The sequence below is a fragment of the Atta cephalotes genome (assembly GCF_000143395.1).
Source record: "Atta cephalotes unplaced genomic scaffold scaffold00030, whole genome shotgun sequence".
In the NCBI taxonomy this organism is placed as follows: domain Eukaryota; kingdom Metazoa; phylum Arthropoda; class Insecta; order Hymenoptera; family Formicidae; genus Atta; species Atta cephalotes.
In genome coordinates this window covers 784,317-793,637 of record NW_012130094.1, presented here as the reverse complement: position 1 = coordinate 793,637, position 9,321 = coordinate 784,317, and the positions used below count along the sequence as shown (strand labels likewise).

Genomic DNA, 9,321 nt, shown 5'->3' with positions numbered 1-9,321 from the left:
AAAGTATAGGACTTATATCTTTTGGCATTCTATACTAATAACTAAAAAAAAAAATAATAAAAGTTTATCTTATGTTATTTTTTTTTTTAGATTAGATAGAAATGCCAAAAAGATATAAAGGTCACCTATACTTTTTCAAATGCAATTATTCATTTATACAATTGCAATTTATACAATTGCATTTGATGCTTGATTTTTTTTTTATATAATATGATTCCTCTAATTATTCTGCATATATAAAAATATAAAAAGTATTAACGTAAAGATATTAAAAAACCAATAATCAAGTAATAATTTTGTATTTTATTCTGGCACATATTGACATAAAGTGTTAAATATTTCATAAACTATTAATTTTTTTATAATTGTACTTCAATACTTTTATAAATAGAATAATGAGATGAATCAATTAGCATAAAGAAAATATACAGGAAGAAAATATTTTATAAAAATTAAATATCTTTTTTATAAAGTATCTATATATTTTTTTTTATACTATTGGGTCGTCCGAAAAGTGCCGATGTTGAAGGAAAATTGAAACGCAGAAAATTTTAATTTAATAAATGTATACTAAAATTTAAATTTCGGTATGAACTTTCCGGACAACTCAATATTTGATTCATTTTATTATTCTGTTCATAAATATGGGCAAACAATTTTTTATAGTATAAACACTGTATTTTGTCTTTACATTAATTGATTCATCTCATTATTCTGTTCATAAGAATATTAAGGTAGTATTATAAAAAAATTAATAGTTTATGAAATATTCAATATTTCATGTCAATATATGTCAGAATAAAGTAAATATAAAATATCTTTATTATATCTCTAGTAGATATAAAATATCTCTATAGTAAACTATTGGTCTTATATCTCGCTACATTAATCATATTTTTATGTGCAAAATAACTAGAAGAATTAAATTATATTAAAAAATTACATAATTTCATTTTAAAAAGTACATGAGATGATGACTTTATGTCTTTTCAGCGTCTCCTAAAAAAAAACCAACATGACTAAAATATATCCCCTTTGAAACAATTCCACTTTCATTTAAAATATTTTTTCATATTTTACGTATTTTTCGAGATATTGCTTCGAGCGCAATTAAAATAGGATACTTTTATATATATATATAATCTTCCATTTTTTTTATATCTTTTTTTTGTTATAGCATGATTTCATGAGGAAATGAGGAATACAAATGAGAAATCGGTCACATGCAACAGCCTCAATGCTATTGGATGATCTAAAGGAATACATCAATAGCAGCGAGCGCTTACGGAATCGCGCGGCAACAATTGAGTCTGTCAGTCTGCTGAACGCGATTATTGCACAAAATCCCTAGTCAGCAACATATACTGTAGGAAAAGTTGGCAAGTCTGCTAGTTCAATCACCCCACCAATCGCCGCGCATCGACATCTAACCAATCCCGCTGTTGCATCTCCCATAATGCATTGCGTCGCAACTGGCGAAGGGGAAATTGCCATGTTTAATTGCCACGATTCCTCGCAACGGTTCTCTTCTCGTCGTTGGACGCCATAGTGCGCGGTTGTGCGCAGTCGGCTTGAGCGAACGTCAGGGTACGTGCAGTGAAGCAGCTTCAATCGAGAGAGAAATAGAAGGTCTCGCTTGCGGTGTACGAGATACGGCGCTTCGATGGCCGGAACGGAGACTCCGAACGTGAAGTCTGAAGGAGGGAACGCGCCAGTTGAAAATAACAGCGAGAATATGCGTGATCGAAACCAAGCCGGTGGAGGCGGCGGAGGCGGCGGCGGTGGAGGCGGCAGCGGCGGTGGCGGCGGCGGCGGTGGCGGCGGCGGTCGTGGCGGTGGAGGTCGTGGCCGAAAAGGCGGTACTCGTTTTTCGGGTGGCCGTGGAGGCAGCGGCGGCCCAGGTGGCGGCGGCAGGAACGATGGGGTAATTTTTTTTCCTTTTCTTTCAATTTTGCGAATTTTTTCTTACAAGCTGAGAGATCACCTTTTATCCAGTAACGCCACGCCACGCCACGCCGCGTCGTGCCGGCGCCATTATGTCGGCAAGGCGCGGCGTAATTTACTTCCGATCACACGTATCTGCTCCGTTCCTCGATATATCTTTCGATCATGGATTGCGAAATTTCAGGCGCGTTGCTGCAGGCGCATGACAATTGTATAGATAGAATTTCGTGGCGCGTTTCCGGCATATTGAGAAGCCATGCTCCAAAATTTTCCCTATGCTATTCGCTTCTGAGTAGGATTAAAATAGCTTTCGGAAGAATTGCTTCGTTTTCAAGGAGCGGCACTTTTCTACCATGATGAAAGAGTACCATGTTCCAAATCTATTTTCCCTATTTCTCACAGGGTGAGATTAAGGTGTACGTTGTACGTTTCATTCTGGGCTGCGTTCGATTGAATGCTGTAAATTTCAGTCATATCTATTTTCTGTATGTAAAGAACAATAAAGACGGAATGAAACCTAAGGCCAGATCTTTGTAAAATGAATAATACATAAGAAAATGAATCAATCAAAATTCTTTATTATAATGTGCGTCTAAACTCCAAATTGAACGAATCTTCAGGAAAATTGTTCCGTTTTTAATAGGAACATAAGATTAAATCGTAAATTGGTGTGATCAGTCTATTTGTATGTGCCTACGTCGCCTACAATATCGCATTAGCATTGAAACTAAAAACGGGCAGCCGAAAGAATATGAATCATCATACGATCTGTTCTTTTGTGACTGAACTAGTGTACACTTTTGGAACTTAAAGTGAATAGGTATATGTTTAATGTTAGGCGAAAAAGTTTTAGTACAACCTAATGCAGGAATAAATACAGACCTGTGAATTCACTTCTACGCCGGTTGAGTAAATACAAGATGGCGCCTTTGCATATAAAATGGCGGTAGGCATTCTTAAATTCTCGCGTGCACGTGGCTCACAAAAAATCGCTAAGAGATTAAGATGTTTTTCGATTATTATAAATGGAAAGTATTTTAATAGTAAGTTAAATGTATTAAAAATTTTTTATAGCAATAATGCACATTTTGATAATTATGTTAGTTTGCATATTTAAGTTAAATAATGAATTAAATATTATATGTGAGCGGTAAAATAGGACTTAAATTTATTTTAAAGTTATTATAGAGCATAAAATGTACAAAATTGTAAGAGTATATTTGAGGATATAAAGGTAGTCTGTACAAAGTGATTTAACTCTTAATACACACCTTTGGTTTCATTCCTGTTTTGCGCATTTATTTTTTTTTAAATACTAAGAGCACTTAATCAAATACTGGTCTTTTCTATTCCTAAAAAAAGTTTGATCACATCTAGAGAACAAATTCTGTATCCTTTAACTGGCATAATTCTAAAGTTCACCTCTAGATCACAAATGATATATATATATATACACTCAATATATGTACAGAGTGTACATTTTTATAACTAAATAATTTTTTTCTTGATTTTCAGTTAATTTTTAAAAGATTGTATTTGCGGGAATATTTCGTGAATTATTAAAAAAAGATTTTAACTCTAGAACATATTAGTCTTTAGTAAACACGATTTTTGACATTCTTGTGCTAAATGTCGATAATATTATATATTATGTTGTCTTTAATGTTATAAAGAACATTTTCCTAATAAGTTATGAGTTTTTTTAAATACAATAGTTATAATAATATGTACTGTTTAAAATGTAAATGCAATATATCTTCAATTTGTAGCCATTCATGTATATTAAAAAAACATTTTTACGTTACTCAATTTTTTGGACAGCTCACACTTGAACTTTTTTTTGTAATTTAAAATGTCAATTTTAAGAACCATATTATTATTGAACCATATTTTTTTTTTAAACATTTTTATTTTAGAGTTTCACATTTTTGTATGGAACAATGTATTTTTTCTCATCTTGTTAAGTATATTTAGTTATAACAATTTATCTACAATTTGTTATGAATGTACAATTGTACAAATACTTTGTAAAGATGTCAAAATATACGTAAAAATCGTTTAATAATTTTTATATACTTCTAAAAGTGATGAAAATTAATCTAGAACAGAAATGATCATGTAGTATCCAAAACTGAGATGTCTTAACTATTAAGGGTTAAATTGAAAAAAACCCCGCACGAAATCATAGGATTTTCGGCCCTCGAAATTGGCTGAAACTTTATTATAGTTCTTGACTCACTGATCAAAAGTATTCATAGGCACAAAGCTTGAAAATGACTGATTTTTTTTATTATAGTCGTTTAAAGTTTTATTTTATTAATGCTTCGAAATCAAGTTTTTGTAATGAATAAAGAGATTTTAGATAATAATATGCCATCCATTCTTTCCATCCTCATTCTTACTCCCCCCACCATTCCCCTCCTCCCAATCCCACAATATATGCCTGCGCGCATATTTTTCTTCTCTTTTTTTTTTGGGCATCCCAAACGTGAGAAGTAAAGAAACTCACGAAAATCAACTCCAAATGAATGAAACATCTATCATGTTTACGGCATTTATTCTCGATAATTCTGAAATTTAAAAAACTAAAATCATAAACATACTATTTATACATATACATACACGCGCCACACGCAGGCACGCGCGCATACATAAGTGTAATAAAAAAGATTTACTTCGATTTTTATGCACTTTTTTCGTATAAAATTGCGCGCGCGGATGTATGTGTATGAGGGTGGAGGAGGGTGATGGGGATGAAGTAAGGAGATTGAGGGAGTGAGGGTGAAGATGGTGAGAGGATAGCATATTGATATCTAAGATCTATTCATTTATTACAAAAATTTGATTTTAATTAATAAAATAAAACTTTAAACGGCTATAACAAAAAAAAGATCATTTTCAAGCTTTGTGCCTGTGGGCACTTTTGATCAAGAGTCAAGAACTATATAACATATTAAAGTTTTAGATAATTTTATCGAGGGGCAAATTTCTATAATTTTGTGCGGGGACCTTTTATAAAAATGAGTATTAAATATATATTGTACATATGGAACAGTTCAATAAGGTTAATATTATTATTTAACGATATGATGTTATAGTTTAAATGGAAATATTCTTATATTATTTTCATTTTTTAAAATATGATTAGTTATTGAAATAATTTTTATCCAGATTCTACATTGCTGCCGAATTTTTTGTATTATTTTCTAATATAATATAGAAATATCTATAATTTTTGTTAAAAAATATGTATAATACATCCTTAATAACTTGTATATGAAACAATTTATGATCTTTTTACAGATGAAAATGAGTGATTCCATGGATGGAGGCCTGGATAATTCTGAAAGCATGGGTGGTGGAATGGGTGGTGGGATGGGTGGCGGGATGGGTGGCGGGATGGGAGGCGGGATGGGTGGCGGGATGGGTGGCGGTATGGGTGGTGGAATGGGTGGTGGTATGGGTGGCGGAATGGGTGGCGGCATGGGTATGGGTATGGGTCGCGGTGGTGCAATGCGAGGAAGTGGAAGAGGAGGAGGTCGTGGCGGTGGTGACAGAAACATGGCCAATAGATCACAAGATGTAAGTTTACATTTTATATTCCTTATGTCTTTTTCATGGTAGCTATTGAAATAATACTGAACTTTATATCATTTTTAGGATCGATTGATGGAACGTGTCATGGCTGTTAGTGGACCCACTCATGAGCTTCCACCACAGGATACTACAGAAAAAAAGTTTAGTGGCCGGAATCGTTTGTACGTTGGAAATTTGACAAACGATGTGACCGAGGAAGAAATACAGACCATGTTCCAAAAATATGGAGAAATATCCGAGTTGTTTGTGAATAAAGAAAAAAGTTTTGCTTTTCTCAGATTGGTAATTATATGAACCACAGTTATTTAATAATCAAACAATATTGTTATATCCACATTTCTTTATGATACTAAGATGATTATATTAATTACCGTTTGATATGAAATGATAAAAATTTCTAGCTGCATAATTTTGAAATGATTATATATTGCTATTGCTAAGCTATTTTCTAACTTGCAACTTCAAATTAGGAAATGATTGTTTTTATTTTCTATTTCAGGATTATAAAGCAAATGCTGATACGGCTAAGCGCGAACTAGATGGCTCAATGCGCAAAGGTCGTGCGTTGAAAGTACGCTTTGCTCCTCATTCATCGACAATCAAAGTAAAGAATCTAACGCCTTGGACATCCAATGAACTCCTTGAAAGAGCCTTTAGTGTCTTTGGCGAAATCGAGCGTGCAATAGTTAAAGTTGACGACAGAGGTAAAACCACTGGCGAAGGAATAGTTGAGTTTTGCCGGAAACCATCTGCTCAGTTAGCTCTGAGAAAGTGCACAGAGGGTTGTTATTTCATTACAGCGTAAGTTATCACAATTTTCAACAAATTTTTTAACAAATCCCCGACGCCACGCTTGTTTGATATGTTCTAATCTACAAGTGCCTAATAAGAATTGTAGGGGTAGAAAAAATATAGTTTCACTTAGGAAACATAGTTGATTAGTTTCATTAATCGCTGTGTGCTGACACGTGAAACACAAATTTATCATAAAAAGAAATATATAAAAAATGAAAGCATATACAAGTTGTAAAAAGTTTCTATTTCAGTTCCCTTCGACCAGTAGTTGTTGAGCCATTTGAACAACAAGATGATGTGGACGGTTATCCTGATAAGAGTTTACCACGCAAAAATCCAGAGTTTTTCAAAGCGCGTGAGATCGGGCCACGCTTTGCACAATTAGGTAGTTTCGAACATGAATACGGTACAAGATGGAAGCAATTGCATGAATTATACAAACAGAAAGAAGAAGCACTCAAACGAGAAATGGCAATGGAAGAAGAGAAATTGGAAGCCCAAATGGAATTCGCTCGATATGAACATGAGACAGAGCTTCTGAGAGAACGTGTGTATTCTAATATTAATATATAAAGTATCTCTTCCCTTTATATAAATTATTATAAAAATAAAAATAATTATTTAGACTTAAGAATTTTTTAAAATTGCCAACGGAGAAATCTACGAAGCAAAACTAAATGTTGTTAATACTTAATCTATCTTTAATATTTAATCGATATAAACATCGATATAAACGATATAATATACAAACATTTCAACCTTCATCTTCAGTTTAAAACATAAAAATAAAGATAAAAATAAAAGGGTCATAATATCGATTACATAATCGTTAAATATTTAAAAATTGAATATGTCGTTTTCAACAAATTTTGTAACATCCCCGACGCCACGCTTGTTTGATGTATTCTAATCTACAAGTGCCTAATAAGAATTGTAGGGGTAGAAAAAATATAGTTTTATTTAGGAAACATAGTTGATTAATTCCATTAATCGCTGTGTGCTGATATGTGAAACACAAGTTTAACATAAAAAGAAATATTTAAAAAGTGAAAGCATGAAGTTGAAGTAATTATTATATCTTATTATATTATAGAACTGCGCATGCGCGAGGCGGATCGCGAAAGACAGAAGAGAGAATGGGAAATGAAAGAGCGACAAGCAGAAGAGCAAAGGACTCGCGAAGAAGAATTAAGACGACGTCAACAAGAAGAAATGGCGATACGTATCAGAAGACAGGAAGAAGAATTGCATAGGCGTCAACAGGAAAACAATTTGTTCATGCAGGTCCGTTGAGTAATAAAATTGTTTAACTTTGAGATATTTATTATTATATTTTTTTTGAAAGATTCGATATCTCAATTATCGTGTATTTATATTTGTATCTTTTCATATTCTAGGAACAAGCAATTCGCAGTGGTGGTGGTGGTGGCGGCAAAAGTTATGATTCTGTCAGTAGCAATGATCGTGATGGATATGGTCAACCTGATGGTAAGTAATAAGTTTTTATTTTTTATATAAAAAATATAAAAAATATATTAAAAAGATATTAAAAAATGTATAGAATTAGAAAGAGCACAATATAACTGCAATCTGTATTATATATATTATATTATAGCCATATGCACTAAAAGCTTTTAAACTTCATTAAATATATAATTCTATGCACAAGTTCTGAACTTGTCGAGCATTGAACTATAGAACAACAATTTTTATCATTCTCATTTTTTCAGTATTGTCATAATTTACGTTCTGTATTTTAATCATATGTTTTTATTATTTTTTTACAGGTGGAAGCGGCATGCCAGTGGTAATGTATCTCTTTCGTTAATTATTTTCTTCTATAACATGTATTACAGCATTAAGTTTTTTTCTTAAAACATTTGACTTTCTTTTCTATGAAAGTTTTCTTTTTTCTTGTTGGGCGGTACAATTTTGAAATATATTCTTATGCGCAAACCTTATTAAAATGAACGGAATACTGTGCCATGCATGACGAAATGCACTTATTTCTTATGGTACAACACCATAAAATTAAATTAGGAGAGTTGAAACTCTGATGTTATTCCCAATTGAGCATGCTCTTCAATATCAAACAGAGTTCTAATGTCTGCAAAACCGGGATGATATTCAGTACCTTGTTTTTATGAAAATATGTATACATTAATAAAGATTTATTTTGGATATTTATAACATGTGGAGGAATCAATGATGTGCATAATATTTAGAATTTAGACAATGAAAAATGACACTTCAATACTGCATGAGTGTCAATATTAACACTGATTTTAGTTAAAAATTTTAAATCTTCATTAACTAGCATTTTTGCAAAGAAAACTAGCACCGTTTGCAAAGACTGTAAACGATTATATAGCTATTTTTGCTATTTACTCATAAGTATATTTCTACTGATGAGATACGCTTTTGTTTTGCATCTAATCTTGATGCATGGATACATTTGAATTTATGATCTACTCTTTACGAAGCGAAATCTCCCATCGGGAATACCGATGCCAATAATTACGTTCAGCAAAAAAACTGTTCAATGAGCGTTCAGTGATTTTTGAATATGATTTATTCTTTTCTCTAGTTCTTCATTGGATCTAAGTGTAGGAATTAATAATATTAAGAAATCACACTGAGCGCTTACTGATTAGTTATCTCTACTGATCGCAGCATTGACTTCATACTGAAAGTTTTGTTCAAAACTTCCAACTTCTGTTTTATACATATATAAATATGAACCAGCATGCGAATAGTGCAATGTTGAAATTTTATCACAGCGTTGAAGCAAATTAATGAACTGTGATTTTCATAACAAGCATTCTATTTTCTGCTGCAACATTGCAGCTGGAGAGATCGGTCATAATAATCATCGTTAATCTTTAACAAACAAATAAATTTTACTTAATAAGTTTTGCTATATATCGATTAAATTATGTGTGTGTGTGTGTGTGTGTGTGTATATATACACACACACACACACAC

At 32.4% G+C, this 9,321-nt stretch overlaps 1 protein-coding gene across 1 annotated transcript in view; it reads left to right on the top strand.

Moving 5' to 3' along the window:
* The first annotated feature begins 5,247 nt into the window (after window positions 1–5,247).
* Window positions 5,248–9,321, top strand: part of LOC105620846 (protein no-on-transient A-like) — a 6,805-nt gene continuing 2,731 nt past the window's right edge. Inside the window, exons 1-7 of the mRNA XM_012202322.1 lie at window positions 5,248–5,526; window positions 5,605–5,823; window positions 6,041–6,342; window positions 6,588–6,883; window positions 7,430–7,620; window positions 7,734–7,824; window positions 8,124–8,143. Of these exons, the coding sequence (XP_012057712.1) occupies window positions 5,248–5,526; window positions 5,605–5,823; window positions 6,041–6,342; window positions 6,588–6,883; window positions 7,430–7,620; window positions 7,734–7,824; window positions 8,124–8,143 (1,398 nt within the window). The remainder of the gene's footprint in view (window positions 5,527–5,604; window positions 5,824–6,040; window positions 6,343–6,587; window positions 6,884–7,429; window positions 7,621–7,733; window positions 7,825–8,123; window positions 8,144–9,321) is intronic.